The sequence below is a fragment of the Myripristis murdjan genome, chromosome 9, assembly GCF_902150065.1.
Source record: "Myripristis murdjan chromosome 9, fMyrMur1.1, whole genome shotgun sequence".
NCBI lineage: Eukaryota > Metazoa > Chordata > Actinopteri > Holocentriformes > Holocentridae > Myripristis > Myripristis murdjan.
In genome coordinates this window covers 4,698,458-4,717,226 of record NC_043988.1, presented here as the reverse complement: position 1 = coordinate 4,717,226, position 18,769 = coordinate 4,698,458, and the positions used below count along the sequence as shown (strand labels likewise).

General features: G+C 38.8%; 1 protein-coding gene across 1 annotated transcript in view; it reads right to left on the bottom strand.

The window, feature by feature from the left end:
- cacna1ba (calcium channel, voltage-dependent, N type, alpha 1B subunit, a) overlaps positions 1 to 18,769 on the bottom strand; it is a 150,698-nt gene that overhangs the window by 31,871 nt on the left and 100,058 nt on the right. Inside the window, exons 23-30 of the mRNA XM_030059364.1 lie at positions 17,471 to 17,600; positions 16,854 to 16,913; positions 15,577 to 15,683; positions 14,617 to 14,628; positions 10,588 to 10,608; positions 2,066 to 2,162; positions 1,765 to 1,925; positions 654 to 791 (exon numbers count right to left, since the gene is read on the bottom strand). Of these exons, the coding sequence (XP_029915224.1) occupies positions 654 to 791; positions 1,765 to 1,925; positions 2,066 to 2,162; positions 10,588 to 10,608; positions 14,617 to 14,628; positions 15,577 to 15,683; positions 16,854 to 16,913; positions 17,471 to 17,600 (726 nt within the window). The remainder of the gene's footprint in view (positions 1 to 653; positions 792 to 1,764; positions 1,926 to 2,065; positions 2,163 to 10,587; positions 10,609 to 14,616; positions 14,629 to 15,576; positions 15,684 to 16,853; positions 16,914 to 17,470; positions 17,601 to 18,769) is intronic.

Below are 18,769 nucleotides of genomic sequence, written 5' to 3'. Positions count from 1 at the left end.
CCCCATAAGAGTAGCTTGTGTGACTGTGTGACAGTATCGCCTCTTTGGCACAGAGACAACAGTGATTGAGATGGCAGCCTTGAGACAGTGATATACAGGACAGCTGTTTGGATATCTGATGGGCAACAGTGTGCAAAAACTGCCTCAGCGTTGTTCTTTTACAAACAGAGGAACATCTTTGTGGTCGACACCCATCTACACTGATCTCAAAGTTGTCTATCCCCACCCTTAAATGTGAGGTCAAAGCAAAATGAAGTCTCGAGTGGGTTTGTCTGTGATGGGAACATTTTGTTTTGTACATTTAGCTGTTTCATTTATTTGTTACAATTTCTTTGTTTCATTTATCTGTTATGACTTAATGTGTTCTTGTAATGTTGGACTCAATTGTGTAATGATAGTTATATTTGTATTTTTTTTAAGTTTTTGCTGTATTTTTTGAATATTTGTTTCTGCGACAGGGATCTCTAAAATTTCATCTAAGCGGTGCGATCTCATTCGGTGTCAATATCCATCAGAAATGGGTGCATTGTAAGCTGTGATAACAAAGCATGTCATTATCGGACAGCCTGATTCATATCAGCACAACAGGATACAGAGATTTGACTGTAATAATCGTCTGTGATGGTGTGAGACAGGCCAGTAGCTGCACTTACGTTGGCCAGCCCTCCCCAGTGGACACGGTGAAGAGGGTGAGGAAGGCCCACAGCACATTGTCGTAGTGGAATTCATATTTATTCCACTCCCTGGGCTTGGCGGCCACCTCCTCTTTGTCGTAGTATAGGAACTGCCCTCTGAATAAATTACAAAAGCAGAAGAACAGGGACATGGAAGGAAAAGTTCAAGGAGTCTGATGTTGCACACATAGCATTTTGATCAAACACAAAAGCATCTGTCATACCCAAATACTAATGAAACATTCTTCATTAAAGAAAGCACTGACTTGATATAAAAGAGATGCAGTTTAAAATAATGAACACAACAATATTCATATAAAATCTTTTAACACATAGGCTACCAAATTTACTGAGAACTAAGAAAATCAAGTGTCTAGAAAATGCATTGGTTAAAGCTGCTGTGACCAATTTTCCTTCAAAACAATTTTATCATATCCGGTGAAATTCCCATTATATACCAACAGATTTAAATGCAATGTGAACAAATTTCTGGCACCCCCTACCAAATGTGAGTAAAGCAACAGTCTTTCAGTGTTTCCCAGCCATTATAAGACTTACTAGTAGGCACAGCGCCTAAAAGGTTTTTCATAGTGCCCAAGTCAGCTGACCAGTAAATATGGGAAAAAAAGGTTTTGGTACCAATTTACAATAAGGGTAAATTGGTACCAAAGGGTTCATGAATGGTTTATAATTAGGTTATTGATTATGCTGTTAACTTTTTATAATATGTTTTAAAAAGTTGAAACACAGTTCCCATACATCGATGCAGATACCAAGGATGGCTGTAAGTTAACACATGCAAAGTAAGCTAAGAAACTGGCAAGATCTGAAATATAACAGAATAAATGCAGTGCAGCATTGACTTGATCTTGCCAAATAGGAAGCCTGCATCAGCCTAATTAATAACCTATTAATAACCTAATAACCTAATTAATAACCTATTTATAAACCATTCATAAACCATTTATAAACCATTCATAAACCCTCTACAAGCGTTGTCTTGTTAATAATTCTATAGAATGTTTAAAATGACAGTTTAGACATGGTTTATGAGCTAAAAGACACTGCAGACTTCAGTGTGTGGACTAACCTGCAGTCCTTCTCCAGGCCCTTGGACTCGTCAGTACAGTAGAAGAATTTTCCCTTGAAGAGCTGAACGGCAATGACGGCAAAAATGAACATGAAGAGGATGTAGACAATGAGGATGTTCAGTACGTTCTTCAAGGAGTTGACAACACAGTCAAACACCGCCTGTGGACATGTGCAAACACACATATTTGTGTTAGGGATAATCCTTAATCTCAGTATGACTAACCTTAAATATGGTATTAAATAAACCAAGATCAAGTCAGGGAAAATCAGTGCTGTGTGGTGGACGTGTCGGGCAGAACCTTTAGTTTTGGCAGACGCTTGATAGTCTTGAGAGGCCGTAGGACTCGGAGAACCCTCAGAGACTTGATAGTGCTGATGTCTTTGCCTTTTGTCCCCCTGTGAACAGCAAACACTATTAGAGTGCAGAAAGAATTACAAGATATCATCTTAACAGAGCATTCAGTTTATACGATTCCTTACTGTACCACTAATATTGCTGAAGTGTAAATGCAGGATAATTTCAGGCTAGATTTTGACACAGCTGTCAACAAACATTGTTCCACACTTGCTTTGTTTCCATCCAACTATCAAGTGACTTTTTCACAAGCCTTTGGAATGCTGCAAAACCTGAGATGTGATTTAGGTGTCTTTTCATCAGCTGGGCTGAGGCAAATATATAGATATATACTTCCTGAATGTCCAAAAAAAAAAAAAAAAAAAAAACACTTCCTTGAGAAAAATGGGAACAGACTTTCAAGAATTAATCAGTGTTGGAAAAGTTATGTTAGGGATGATGTCATCATTAGGTTTGGAAGAGTTCCTCTGTGTGTAGCACGTGAAATACGTTGGTTTATACACCGGGCCAGTGGATAAGTGAGAGTGGAGTTTTCCGCTAAACTCAGAACTAGGATAATTTCGACCTCCTACATGGAAAAGTGCAAAGGAACGTAAATTAAGTCAGAACTTCAAGACAGAATTATAGAGAAGATCTGAAAGTTTTGAATTTGCCAAAATACTCAAATGATGTCATAATAAAATGGCGGACAACACAGTCAGCAATAAACAGTGTTTTTTACTTGGGATTTTTACTTGAAAACACATTCAACTTTAATATAGCATTCTCTGTATTCTTTATTTTACGATAGCGTTGATAGATAGCAGTGTGTTTTATTTTGATGACTGGACCTAGCACTAGCAGTGAAGATGATGAGCTATAGCTAGCCTAGTTTTTTTTTTTTTTCTCGCTTCTTGTGGCGTCCATGTCAGTTGTCAATGTCAATGCATTCATCACGGAACTGGGAAGTTCTAACTCAGGAGTCAGAACATCCGACAATGGAAAGCTCTGTGGGTTATTTTGTTCACCAATTTTTGAGTTACAAAAACACTGTGCTACCACAGCACTTTGGTATTCAACGGTCTCTACAGTCTTTCTGTCTCAGCGCTGACTTGTATTGTTCATATGACATTGGTTTGACTATGATCTGCCTCTGCCTCAAGCAATTCAAATACAAAGGAAGAGAATGCCCAGCACAAGCAGCAATGATCAGCTAACAATGTCAAGTGCTGAGGTAAACAAAATGAAAAACTGGTTTTAATTTTGTTTTATTTTTATTAGTAATAAAGTAGTGTATAAGGATGTAATTAAAGAAACTGGTACCAAACTGTATTTAATTTAATAAAATGTAATAATATTTAATTTAATAAAATTTTTTATCAAACTTTGAGGTGCCCATTCAGATTTTCTAACAAAATACAAAAGGAGCACTGCTGGTGTCCCTAAAACCCCCGGTGCTCATATGGGATAACAATAATACAACATCATTTGCAAAAAAACAAAACAAAACAAAAAAAAAAACAGATAAATAAATTGTTGGATGGAAACCGAGCTCGGAATATGTTCAGCAGAATAGCGGCAGAGCAATATATATACTACAATCCATGATTTTATCTACTATTTTAGACTAACAAAGCAATGCATGATAGAGAGGCTGATAATCTAAAAACCAAACAAAAAGACCATTAATAGCTATACATGGTTGGATTAGCCAATTACAATTAATGTTGTCACTGTAACAGGGCCACTTCCTGTGTTTCCAAGTGATATTTGTTTGAAGTTTGTAATTAACTTTTACTTCACTGTTTGTAATTGCAGTATTGCTCCTTGCCTCCATTACAGAATCTTGCAGGCTTTCAACAACTTTATCTAAAAATCAGTCCTATTAAGTAAATCATTATGATTCATGCATTACTTTTTTTTTTTTTTAAATCACAAGAATCTCTTAGGAAAGACTGCACACTATTTAGCATGGCATTTTTAAACTGATTTCATAGGCATAACTCTATGCTGAATGGTAAGCATGAAGATAGCTGGAGGTTAATGCTGTACCTTGTTGCTCCTGAGCAGTACACTCTCCACAATACAAACAAACTCATACATGTACATGCTTCTCCTTACCATTCAGCTTTGTGTATCATGTAATCCTGGATTACATCAGAAATCAACATTGTAACACATGCAAATGATGTGGCTATTTGGCAGAAAGATTTTGTAATGGGAGCTCCATTTCAGTTCAATCCAGTGTCACTGTTCTCCATGCAAATGTAGTCACACTGCAGGCTGTGCATCAGGGCTGCTAATCATAAAGAAGCCTTGAACGGGAGTGCTAATCTGATACCAATTTGCCTTTAAAAGGAAAATACATATTGTGGGCGATTAAACCATTTGTTGGACACCAAAATGAGAGGAAAAAGGCACTCTTAAAAATAAAAATCTCTGTATATATTTGTCATTGTTCCAATAGACATCCAAAGACATAAATCAAGGCTATCTTAAGTAATTTTCATTCCCTTTTCATTCCCCCTTAAACCCTTTGAGTTTCGGTGTCTCAATGTACTTCTCTCCTCTCTGTCAAATGTTTTAAAAAATTTTTTATCAAAAGTCTTTATCAGAAAGTGTGGCTCACAAGCAGAGGGCTTGCTAGAAGCTGTTTGATGAACTTAGTGTCCCCCTCCAATCATTAATTAAGCCCCTAAAAACTTATCTCTACCCATCAATAATATATATTTAGAAGTGTTTTTCCATGAAAAAAACACCCCTTTGTGCCTTAAAATGGCTTAGATATAACTCTACACCATGTGCTCATTAAGTATGTCTGGGGTACATCTGAATCTCAGATTTGAGGGGTGTGCACACACCTCCACCTTCAGCAGAGGATTGAAAAAACACTTCTCTGGTGACAAACTTTGCACAGGTACAAGCCAGTATAGTCAAGGTCAGATATTTTAGGGTCATACACAGAAGAAACCCCCTTTTTTGAGAGGAGGGGCACTTCAACATTGAACAAAAAGAAGGATGGGATACCTTCTGCGGTGTCCTGATTTACTGACTTCACACTGAAACACAGTAGCGTTTCAGCGCACTGTCTATGTGTTCATGTAACAAAGTTCATCAAAGAGCTGATTTGTCAAAAAGGCAGCGTATTATTCCTTTGAGTTGTGAATCACAGACAAGTATACTTGCTCGACTTTCAAGTACTTTTCCTGTGACAAACTTTTTAAAAACTTGCCCCATATTCAGTCTTCCCACACAGTTCGCATTTTAAAATTCTGTATGTGTGTTTCAAACCTTAATTCCTTGACTGAACTGTAAGATTTTGGTTGATGTGGAAGTCCTCCACACTATACAGTAGATAAAGAGAAAAGAATGATCACAATACTTGAAGTAACTATCTGTTTTGAACAACAACTTATTCCATGTTGCTTCTAGATTTTCTGGTGCAATTCACAAACTTGATCAGTTCTGGAAATTATTCAGTTAATTTTTGAAGCTCTGCCAGTCTTGTGAGGGAACCCTGGCCTGTCTGACACCCATGGAACCACATAACTGTTCACAATTAATATGCTATATGACCAAGGTCAGATCCCATTAAGTCTTTGCTAGTTTCATTTGACTTCATCAGTGTTCCCAGACCAGCACTTGTACTTGTACTACTGGAGTTTTGTTCATTCAGGGCATGATTTTACCTACTACAGCCTGTAATCAGCAGTTCAAGAGACAGTAGCATTTCTGTTAAGAGGGAAGCAGTGTCTTCATATATATCTCCTATTTATTCTAAGCTAATCGAACATTAATTGATGTGAGGATTCCTGGAAGTCATTCTTATGGTCTAGAACAGTCCACTCAACAGCATAAACAAGTCTCTCCCAAAGCCAGAAATCTGCAAATTATAAACTGATGCCAACAGACATGAAGTCTAACATCTCCACAGAGAATGAATTGGGAAACAGGCTAAACTGACAACATCACTAGACTGTGCAGACCACAGGAATAACCTATTCAAATTTTGAAACTCAACAAATGATATCAACAAAAGAGAGAAGAAATGGAAATGAGGATGTCAGACATAGAGGACCAAGAGTCTTAAATGACAAACAACAAAAGAGGGCAGAATCTAAAATCCCAAGCACAAAGGATGGATAAGCCCAAAATCTTCTGATGTCAAGAGTTCTTTACAGAATTCATTAAAACCTCATGGAAAGCCGTGCTGCTACACCCTCTAATGTGCCTGTGCTGAATCAGCACCTCGGGGAACCATGAAAATGGCAATAAAAATGGTTTCCAAAGGAAGAGAAACTGAACATGCAGATAGCAAATGTCACAGGTCACGTCTTACTATCTTTTAAATAAAAAGTGGGCAAAAGCTATAATAAAGTTTGTGGTTAAAACGCTCTAAGGAAGATACTGAGGCATTATTAAAGTATATTAATAACATAAAATTTTACCCATGCATATAATTAAAAGCAAAGCTTGAAGCTTGAGAGTGAAATGGTAAGTTATCAACCATAACATTCAACTTTATAAGAAGCTGTTCTTGGTCTCTCTTGTTCCAGTAAATCAGCTACAGTAGCTGCAGTCTATGTTTTCTGTCTACTGAAGCAGTGAACAATCTTGTAAGCATCTCACAACTTGTCCAAGAAATGACATAATTATGAAACCAACAAGGAGAACACTGACAGAATACCGCCGCAGAATCAGTGAATCTCTGTTTCATGTCTCTCTAGTCCTGTTCTCTAAACGGGAACTCTCAATTATTTTACTGCCACAGACCCCCCATTTGATTTAGTTTCAGGACACCTTGTATGACCAGGTTTTTGTTGCTGTTGATTCAGTATTGGATCGCCAAAGGGTGCAGGCACACTTGGGGCACTATTTCCATACAGGTGCACATGTGAAACTCAAGTAGTCACAGGCATAGTGAAGTGAAATCCTTAAGCGCAGTGATTGATCCTCTTCCCCTGAGCCTATTTGGGATTTTGGTGATTTACTGTGAGGTGAGGTGGGTGGAGGGGTGCAGTACCAGGGGTGTTGTTATCAATCTGGACGTGCACTGCAATTTTGGAGCCATGGATGATTTTGCTTGGTATTTTGCAATCTCCGCCCACCCCCCTTTATGGAAAAACCAGAACACCCCCATTATGTGATATGACTGTTTGATCTGAATCTCTCAGAATGGAAAAAAAATACTGAATACATTGTTTACACAATCTAAATTATGTGGTAGTTTATAAATAGTCACTGCACTTAAATGTCCACTGGCCACTGCACACCAGCATTTAACTACACTTTGTGCCGTGTGCCAAAAAAGGATCCTTAGAGTTCAGTTTCTTTGGACTATAAACCATAATGGGAAAGTTCATCTCATTACAATTTTGTTATATGGTTGAGATTTATACCGCCCATTCACAAGGAACACAGGGCTTAAAAAGTCATATTAACGTACAAGTAACTTGTTTATTGTACAGATTTTTGGTAACCTGTCATCCTGGTTAGAGATGTGATTCTAGCCCAGATAACTTGTACTGAAACACAAAGGACGTGTCTGCACCCTTTGCTTTAAGTTACATTCTTTGGTGCGATCTCATACTTCATAATGGTCTCATACAAGTTAAAAACATAACAAAAACAGCTGAATATGACCAGTCCTGATGGCAGTTTGCACATATTTCATTCTGCCTGGCATTCCAAGAAATTGGACCTTCTACCAATCAGATGTCTCCTGATACCCATAATTTCTTCTGTGCTGAGGTCATTTCTTGTTTTTGGCTTGGATTACCTTCTTAATCCTAACAAACCACACTGTAGTTCTCTTGGACCAAGACCTATATTCTCAGTTCAAATTGTATTGTTCTCACTTGTGTAAATGAGCTGAACACACCAGAGTTCAAACACACCGCTCCACCTATGCATAGTATGAGCTGCAGCGGTGAGAGTGAAACTTCAAGTAGTCATTCTTGTACAGAATATTCACTAATTGGAATCATTTCAAGTGAATTAAATTACAGTGAAGCCAAAATATTCCATATTTTGGTGCTGATGCACTGGAACACAATAAGGACGCCCCTTTGAGAGCCGCTGCTATTAGCTGTGGAGCAGGATGGCATCCGTGTGACACGATAGTGTGGTTTCTGTCTTTCTCTATGGCCCTCTTGAGATCCCTCTACTCCAATAACACATGCAAGATGTTTCATGCTCTGATGCACATTAGTCTAGCATGCTTTGACAGTAAAGTAGGGCCAGAGGTTTTCAGGCCAGACACTCACACAATAACAAGGAGGGTTGGGGGAATGACCACACAAGACATTCTGATAGCTTTCAAAGAACCCCACAGGTATATCAAAGAGGGAGGAGAAAAAGCAAGGTGATGTGGAGCCTCTGTAAGACTGGGAGTGTGGTTTGGGTTTTCTACATGGGGCTGTAATCTGACAAAACTCCTCAGGCGGCTGGGGGGTGCGGGCAGGGGGTCTAAATTGATAATAAGGACATCAGCTTCAAAGGTGGCTGAGGCCAGGGCTGTTCATCATCTTCCTGGAAGGAGAGCAGAGAGCTGGATCCTGAAAATAAAATCCCTCTTCTACTGTCTCAGCACTGCCCTATTTTTAACTTCACAGTTCTCTGAAGTCTCCCTCTCTCTCTCTCTCCCTCTCTCTCTTCAGGTGACAAAGGATTGTGTTTCAAGCCAGTTGTCTTACAGACTCACAGAAAAGTTCTCAACCTTTTGAGCTCGCAATCCAAAAAACAATCAATGCCTTTGGTTCTCGTGTAAACTCACAAAACAGAGAACTTGGATACCAAATGACTTATTTGAGTTTTTATGTGATTTGTTTTCAGGGTATTTTAATTATTTTAAGAACCCTACAGGGGGTGTACAAAATAACAGAAACACCACACAAAGTGAAGTAAAATAGTTTTACCGACAGATACATCGTGAATTTACCTACATTCTTCATATAAAGTAGAAAATTTGAACTTTGGTAGAGCATTGGGTTGTACTTGGGTTTACTTTCCATTCCTTTCCACAAAGTGGCAAATTATGCCCCAAAATAATAGTTTTAGCACATAGATTAATGCAAACAAAGTTTAATGATAGCATTAAACATCTCTTTTCTTTTTATTTTCCTATTTGAATTGGGTCATTTTTTTCAGTTGGATCAGAAATGGCTGGCATTTTTGGAATACAAGTTTGCCATGAAGGCTTGTGAGTAAACTGTTCCTGTCAGGGATTGAAGGCAGCACACAGTAAGTAGTTGATGCAAAAATTATGCATTATGGGTAAGGTATCTCTTTAAAAGGGCAGGAAGAAACCTTACCTCTGCACCTTTAACTCTGAAATAACATTACAAAGGCAGCTACACAGACAAGATATCTACTGGGAGTCTTTAGGTCAGATTATTGTTCTTCATGGTCATACATTATTATAGCCAAGGAATATGAGGTCATTTTACAGGGTCAAGAGCACTCTAGGTTGCAAAGACAGTTGCCATATTCTAAGATGATGATCATGCAGCAGCAGAATGAATCCTGCTGCTCCAGCAGTTTTCTTTCTTTTTTCAAAAAAAAAAAAAAAAAAAAGTCAAGTGTTCACTACTCAGGATGGCATGCATGCATATTTAGGTGTTTCTGTTATTTCATATAGCCCCTGGCAAATTTACCTACCATCAAAGTGAAAAACACAACACATTTGTATTTTAGAAACCTGCCTTACCTGCATATTCTGTAATTCATACCCTTTCATTCACCATCCTACCCATATTATCTTAAATGTCTTGTGGAATCTCTCCTCTAGGTTGAGAACCACTGGTGCTGAGAGCTGATCTGAGGGGTGGAAGGCTCTACCTCAGGTCCCACAATGGAAGGTCTAACAGATTCTATCTTAGGGTGCTTTTTAAATAGAACAAAGTACTTAATGTGGTTTGGCTAGAAAAGAGGAAAATGAAATATTTGCTGAAGCTGGTTACTGTGTGGGAAGATCAGGATAGTTTATGACAAAAGGACAATTACTTCTTCTCTAAGACTCTAATCACTACATTAAACTTTTCATTCCAAAATGAGATATCAACCATTGAAAAATTCAATACCTGCTCTTTTAATAGTTGGTGGCATGAATGTAAAAGCTTCTTTGGCTATTACTGAAGTAATTAGCTTCTAAAAAAAATATCAGTTTTGTTTTAATTGGCAGTTCATGCCCCCAAACAATGGCTAAATAGCATTCTGGTATAAACTGTTGATTCTGTTGGCAAGTACAGCGGCAGGTTTCAGTTGAAAGCTGTCAGACAAACATTCCTATTGTATTGAAAAGACATTTGATTCACTCGAATTAGGGTTTTTCATGTAAATGAACCTGATCTAAACAGCACAAGAATGAGAAATCAAGGGGGCTGGAGGTGGGGAAGGGGCTGGGTAAAACAGGGTTTGGGTACAAGGTTAGGGTACAAGGTTAGGTGGGGGTGGGGGTGGGGTTCAGGGTGGCATTGGGTTCCCCACCTGGTCACACCTTGTTGCCATCTAATTGGGGGAAAACAGTGGTAAAACACAAGGTACAGCACATTATGGATGCTTCACACACACAAACAAAATAAATCAAATGTTTGCATCAAATGTCAAAACACCTTAATACTTTCTGTGGATGAAAACAGATGTAAAATTGTATGTACAGACACAGTATATAATGGTTGGTAGCAGACAATTTGGTGATTTAAGCCCCATTTGAGAATGGACTACACCACTAAATGGACTAAATAATATGCTATAATGACAGAAAATAAAGGGTGATTGTTTGCTGAATGTGGCTGTTATTTTTTGGAGGCAGTGTATTACTGAAGAAACACAAATCACTTCAGTCTGTGGTTACTCCTGGCACTTGCTCAGCTCTTGTTCTGTTAGTGCACACCACTAAAACGTCTCAGTATCAACCAAAACATAATGGGAGGCGAGCAAACGCCTACCAAGAGCGAGAACGTCAGGCTTCTCGCAATATTTTCTGGAGAAATCTCAAAAATTTGATTACATCCCCCAAAAACCAGGTTGTTGTTTAGCATCTGAGGCTGACATTAAAGGCAGCTCTGCAGTTTGGAGCGTCAAATGTGAAATGCACCAAAGGCTGCAGACAGAGCTGAGCCCTCCAGTGGCTCCAGTAGGGAAGGGGAGATGATGAGGATTCACAGATTCAGCTTTAAAGGATGACATTGTGGTTCGTCCTGCTTCTTGCCACAGGCAGTCGCTCAAATGGATGACAGGCAGAACAAGCTCCAGAGACATGCATGGAGAATGAGTGAATAACAGCTGTCCATCAAGAAGTACTTCCTGTCTGTCACCGCCAATATGGGAGTGAACTAGGGTCAAATAGCATTTGCAAATAATTCTTTGGGTTTGGTTTCAAGCTGCCACCAAAGCACCAGATGGGTGGGGATTACTGCATCAGGGCAGTTCACACAGTGTCGGCATTGGCTGCAGTTTATAGAACACTATGCAGAATTGACTTTCATATACTTTCGTGTGATTGTCTAAACTGTATGGTAGGCATGACACTGCTGTGAGGGGCAAATCCCACCAATCCAACACACAGGTAGGATTAAAACAAACCAACAAAATTCACAAATGCTACTCAGCACAGTTTGGAACCAAGTCAATAAATACATCCCCGATCCGTGACACTGTGTTTGACAGATACAGGCCAAGTATGTTAGTGTGGCATATACTGCACATATATGGCAATGATGTGACGGTGCAGTCATAGAGCAGCCACTAAAAACCTAGGAGTGACAGCATACATGTCAAATAGCCTATCTAATGTGCATGCTCAGGTCAACGGAGAAGATCAATATTCACTAGGAGTGTACTCATGCCCTCCGGCAGCTGCTTGTCTGCTACATTAGTGTGCCTTTGGTGAATTAATAATACAAAATGTGAAATTGATGGTATCATTCCAGTCCAAGCAGCACATCCATTACTCCAGCAAGGCGAGGTGCTGGTGAAAATGCCTCCCATCAGAGGCAAAGGGAAGATAAGGATGATGAACAGACAGAGGTGACATGCCCCTCTAAAGTAGAGGAGAGCATGGAAAAAGAGGATCAATAGCCAAGCAAATGAGGGTTGAGAGTGGGAAGATGGGAGATGGGCGACGAAATGTAAGTTGCGTCCCAGGCACAACAGCACACACTGCAAAATATACCCGTCTTAACAAGTAACTTCATCTCATATGAGTCTTACAGTCTAATTTCTGTTGAAGGAAAAATCCAATCTAGAACACCTGAGCACAGCGTGTATTTTGTGTTCATAACTGGTCATAGGTAAACAATGGTATTACGTCGAGATAGGACCAATGCAGCTGCAATGGACTTTGATAATGTTTCAGCATTTGAAAAAATGAATAGTAAAGGTCAGTTCGACAGTCCAGGATTCCTTGCATAGAAATTGAATGGATAGGACCGGCGTGGGCCTCTGGGGGCCTTTGTTTCATGGCTACTCAGAGGATTTCCAGGTTTTTCACGTTGCCATGGCAACAGCGATAGTGTTCACTAATGTCACCACATCAGTACAGGAGTTTGTTTAAATATCTTTACTGAAACTTTCATTGTGGCAAAAAAACACCTGGCTGTTCCCTGGATCTCTGTGTTATGATGTGTGCAGCTCAGAAACAACGAAGGGGGGAAGTAATGCATGAAATTAATTAAAATCATAGACACATGCCTAATGTGATTTAAAAATTATTGGAAGCTAATTCACAGCCTATCTCAGACTAGCGTTAATATTAGCTAATTAGATGGGCGCTAAATGAATCCTAATTAGCAGCATTGTTGTTAACAAAGTTATTGAATTATGTTCTAGCAAAGCCACCAATAGCCTACCAGGTGAGATTTCATAAACTGAATCAAAATCAAGAGCCACACGGTTATTTTCACAATTCTTTTTTTTTTTTTTCATTTCCTTGTGAAAATGGAACATGTTTCTGTCAGCCATGCATCACTTCTTCCAATGTCCACGGCAGTTCTACCCATTCAATTTCTATGGTTCCTACACATTTTCCATTTCAGACTTTTACAGACATCTTTGTGGATTTTTTTCAGTTGATGTTTAACATCTCAGACTCCTGAAAGCTACATGTTTACCATGCATGTGAATACTCCCAGCTGTTGCATGTTATATTCTGTAACATGTAACAGCACAGAGGGTGACCACTTAAAGTCACCCTCTGCAAGGGGTTACTAGAGGTCATAATGATCTAAGGTCATTAGTTAATATTGGGAAGGTAACTTCAATAAAGAACCTAACACAATATAAATCATTTTTATTAAACCTGCTATGCTAAAAATAACTGTTGCAATGACAGTTGCAGTGTCAGTTTTTGGGATCTATCTGTATAAGTTGAATCCCTACAATGAAGTAAGTCATGTAGCGTTTACTCACTTTACTGTGGAACAAGAAAGAGAGACACATCTCCAATGACTTTCCCTTCATTGGCTGTGTTGAGAAACTTCAGTGACCCACAAACTGACTGCACCATGCTTTTGTCTGTTTTAGGGTCCTGTGCCAACCATTTTGAAAATTTAGGATGGGGAAGCCCTTTCTCAGAAAACCTGCATTTTCCCATCTTGTGGCCTTGGACGGGATGGCGCAGCAAGTGCCACTGTTAATTTGTGTGCTGCAATATGGACAGGTGTTTGAGTCGCTCTGCCCCACCCACTCAATAAATAAATGTTAACAAAATCGAAATATGATGCTTTTATGATGTATTTATTATTATAAATTATGAACTATGCTTTCTAGAAAACTGTAAATACAAGCAACATTCTGGAAATGCGTTTCTTCCCCATACTCTCTCTTCTTTTCCAGACAATATAGGACCCTGATAATCAGAGAGGGAGAAATCCATCACAGAAGAGGCAGAAGAGACCAGTTTCTCTACTGACAATCGCCTCAACAGACCAGAATGTAATGCAGCTACAACATATGCTGTGTTTAGATTAAAAGACGCAGGTGATCCTGCGAAAGACAGAAAATCAGTGCCTGAAGTAGAGGCAGAAGAGGCCGGTTGAGGGAAAGTGGGTACACTAAAAAAAAGTTAACTCCAACTCTGCATCACACACAAAGAACATCTAAGGGTATTAAAGTTGAATTTTTCCTTCAAAATAAGTAGAGTTAATTTGACAGGAGGTGAGAAAATATCTGTGACTATATATTACTAGCATCAGGAATTTCTTTCAAATAAACAAAAATGATTACCTTGCAAGCAGTGGAATGGCGTTCCTTGTTTCAAGACATTGCCAGTTGGTTGATGGAAATGGTTAAAGTCTAATTGTAATGAAACAAGAAACACCATCTCACTCTGGCGGGTGAATTTCAGACTTATTTTTAATAAGTAAAAAAATAATAATAATAAAAAAAAAATTCAAGACTGAATATGTGACAAAATTACTTGTTTTTGCAGTGTACACCATGTTAGCTTACTCTCTCTCACATACATACATTGAGAAACATAGACAGGCAAGATGAGAGAGGGAGAGGAGGCATTACCCCATGAAGCTCCTTCAAAACGATCCCGGCACAGAAACAGGGAGAGGATCATGTCAGTAACATACCCAGCACAACATCTCTCTCTCTCTCTCTCTCTCTCTCTCACACACACACACACACACACACACACACACACACATACACAGACACATTTCTCTCTTTTCCAGAATTTGTTCAGCAGTTCCATTTCATCTGCCATTCAGTGAAGGAAGTGAAGCAAGATTTTTGTTTTGCTGCCGTTTCCCTGCTTTTTGTGTTGATCACATCCCTGCTCTGCCATGATAAAATGTGCAGATCATGTGCGATTCATTAAAGTGATTACAACCCTTGATAAAAACCCTGCTTGGAAAGTCTGCACCTGCGACTTCATATGCACTGACTGGCTGACGAGATGTTGTGTTAATTCATAGTACATTATACCTTAGTAACCTAGGTAAGTTAAATGGTGTAGAGGACTTTTCACAAAACTACAGGGCCTTTCCTCACATTCATACACACTTAAGACACAGTAAATATGTAATACTAACATTAACCCTCTGAGACCTGGGCAAATTCACTTGATTTAAATAAATAAATAAATCTGTTGATCCAGCATCAGATCAGTGATGCTGGATCAATGTCAGATTTTGTGCATTTAAATACTTCTGAACAAACATTTAACCCTTTGAAACCTGAGCTATTTTTTTTTCAACACACGCACGCACGCACGCACACACGCACACACAAATAACAATTAAGAAAAGTGAATTTTGCTGACAAGGTAATATAAAGCCTTTCAAAATACCAGCCCAACACAAGGTCCTGGATTTCAAAGGGTTAATAAAACAGCAAAACATGATAGATGTAACTGTTAAATAATGCAGAATTACAATAATGCAGCCAACCAACAGAACCTTGGAAATCTGAAACCACTGCTACAATTATTTTCTCAATTTTAGACAAGTTAAGAGTTAGACTTACGAAAATGCAAAAGCCACCAGTGCCCCACTGACCACAATGAAGTCCAGAATGTTCCACAGGTCTCTGAAGTAGGCGCCAGGATGAAGCAGCAGGCCCAGGTCCACCATCTGGATCAAAGACACCGCTGTTATTCCAGACACATCCTCTTTCCCTGAAGCCAGGTGCTGCTTCAGAGCAGATCTTACTTTATTTCTTCTGTTTGGTTTTATTAGGTTAGTGCCACTGATGCTTAAGTTTCTAGGGATTCCTCTTCTTATTGTTGTTGCCAAGCAGTAGCCAGGAAACATATTGTTTTTCTATAAATTATTATTACAGGTTTAAGCTTGTAAGGTTGAAAACATATAGTTTTTGTTAGGATTATTCTTCTGTAAGCGACTAGGCCCACAGGACAGGCAAAAAAAGATAATAATAATAATTCTTGGATATTAATACAAGGGACTATGAAAGTGCCCAAGCTTTTTAAAACCCTGCAGTCATGAAGTCATCATGAGACAAACACAAGTCGAACCACTTTCTAGCTGGCTGCATGAATTTGTGAGCTGGCTGTGGTGGGATGGCGTCCTGCGTGGTGACAGCCACTCTGACAGTACTGCAGCTGGCAGCCTGCTTCACAGGATCTTCCTCTGATGGTGTGTTCTGACCAAATGCCAAGGGAAGTTTCTCGTCATGGACTTGTGCAAATACGGCCGTGAATTTTCCACTGGAGTTGAAAAATTTCAGCAAATTTCAATTTCAACTTTCCTGTTTTTGTGTCATTTGTGTCGCCCAGCCAAATTTGCATCTATTTGCACCTTTGCATTGACATTGTATATAAGTAGCAAAAAAAAAAAAAAAAAAAAGCAAAAACAGGTGTGAACTGTTATTAAATGGTTATAACTTTTGCCACTATTTTGTTACATCACTTTGTGATATAAGACATTTATTTATATGAAAATGTACTGGATTGTTGCTTTTTGTTTCAAACAGGATAGGAGGCAGGACAGGATGGGATCCTGGGTGCACCACACCCACATGATACTGATGGGAAGGGCGAGGCTCTGGGTGCCTCACTGTCCTCTCCCCATTCATTACACTAAAGTACTTTCAGTAAATGGAGTAATCTAATGAGTTGTGTGGCTCGCCACCAGGAACAGCTGACAAAAGGCCAGAAAATCAATTCTGATAGAGTATAGTCAAATACATAATCATCACAGTTAAACACTGAGGAAGACAAAAAGCACAGTCAAAGCCAATGAAAAATCTTGTAATGTCTTAACTTTATGTTTTCAGGCACTTACCTTGATCACCATTTCAAAAGTGAAGACCCCAGTAAAGGCATAGTCCAAATATTTGAGCACCTGCAGAGAGAGATTAAACATAAACAAATGAACAGCGGAGATGTGACACAAAGCTAATCATTCTCCTTTGCCTTTACACAGCGCTCCAATTTTCTCCTCGCCTGCAAACACACTGCTGTTGATTCTGTTTTGCTATTTTTCAGACAGTGTGTGTATGAATGTGTGTGAAAAATCTACTAAGAACACATGAATTATTTTTGTCATCGTCCAACAACTAATGTTTTATATTCACCCTAAACTTAGCATATTCTTTTTTAGCAGAGTTTCAGTAATGCCATGATCTAAATGCAGGTTCAGAAGGTTTTTCACTAGCAAAACACTGAATTCTTAATTGTGAAAAAAAAATATATATATATATATTTATTAATTTATTATGTATTTGGAATGAAAATGGATTTAAAATACTGTATATGAACACAAATGTTAGCTATCAGCAGCTTCCATCCAAAAGGATATCACTGTTGGACATCAAAAACACTCATCAAGTATGTCTGAGTAAAGCATGTACAGTATGTATACTGTATGTGTGTATGAGCAAGGTTCATGTGGTGCCTCACGTTGTTGCCGGGGGCGTCGGCCCACACAGGGTCCTCTGCTGCCAAAGCAATGCTGCTCATAGCAATGACAACTAGGATGGACATCTCAAAATAGCGCAGGGTCACTATGTAGTGGCATAATCGCCTCACCCTGCAGGAGAGAGGGTAAGAGGTGGCACAGAGGTGAAACTACTGTCTCTTGTAGAGATACTGGGTTGTTTCAGCAGCAAAAAACAAAACAAAACAAACAAAAATACATAATATGAATAAGAATTGAACAGTCAAGCAATGTGCTGTCCAGTAATAAATGTACTAAGACAAAGATAAATAAATACATGCGATATGATAATATGCCCTTGAATTAAATATTTACAGTATGAAACAAGAGACAAACTATATAAAATATTAAGATATATACAAAATAGAACTATATTGTGCTGTGAAGAAAAACACATGATCTGTATTTTGTAGAATGTGGCAGTAGGCACACTTCTAGACATAGAAGGGGTTGAGGTTGGTAGATAAAGGTAGATAGTTGACAAAGACACACGAGCGCACACATATCTGTGTGTTGTTGTGCTGTTTATGATATTGCCAACCACACAAACATACTTTAAAGCAAAACTGACAACTGAGTGTTGGGTTGTAGAGTTACCTGGGGGTTATGTGAGTCCACATGGTGGTGAATTGTTCTCATTAGTTCATCCTCTGACTATTCATCAAGAATTCACTTCCATAGTACAACAAAACAGCTCCCAAAACAGCACTTTTAGCATGTGAACATCATATGGCAATGAAGTGGATTATGCCCATTTAGAAAACAAGTCCAGGTACCAATTTTTTGTAGGATAAAAATATTTGTCACAGTACTATCAGGTTGTTTCTTCCTGGCACAAGGTAACTATGGGGACATTTCCTGCAGACGATACCTGACGGATCTACTTTCCAATTCAAATAGGAAAATAACAAGACAGGAGCTACCGTTTCATTTCATTTGTTACTTTTTATACTGACATAATCCACCTTGTTCACATTTGTATATGTGCTTAAAGTGCTAGTTTGGGAGCTGTTTTGCTGCACTGTGTTAGTGAATGTAGAGTATTTTGGTATAGCAGCCCTGGGGAGCACAGAGCAACTAATGAGGATATTTCACCACCATGTGGACTCATGTAACACCCGGGAACAGTACAATCCAACAATCTGTCAAAGTTCAATTCTGCTTTAAAGGTGCAGAATGCAAAAAATGAGTGTGGTGTAGACTCAACTGACAAAACATGTGAATAAGCACATGATTTATTTTAGTTTGGTCTGATGATGAGA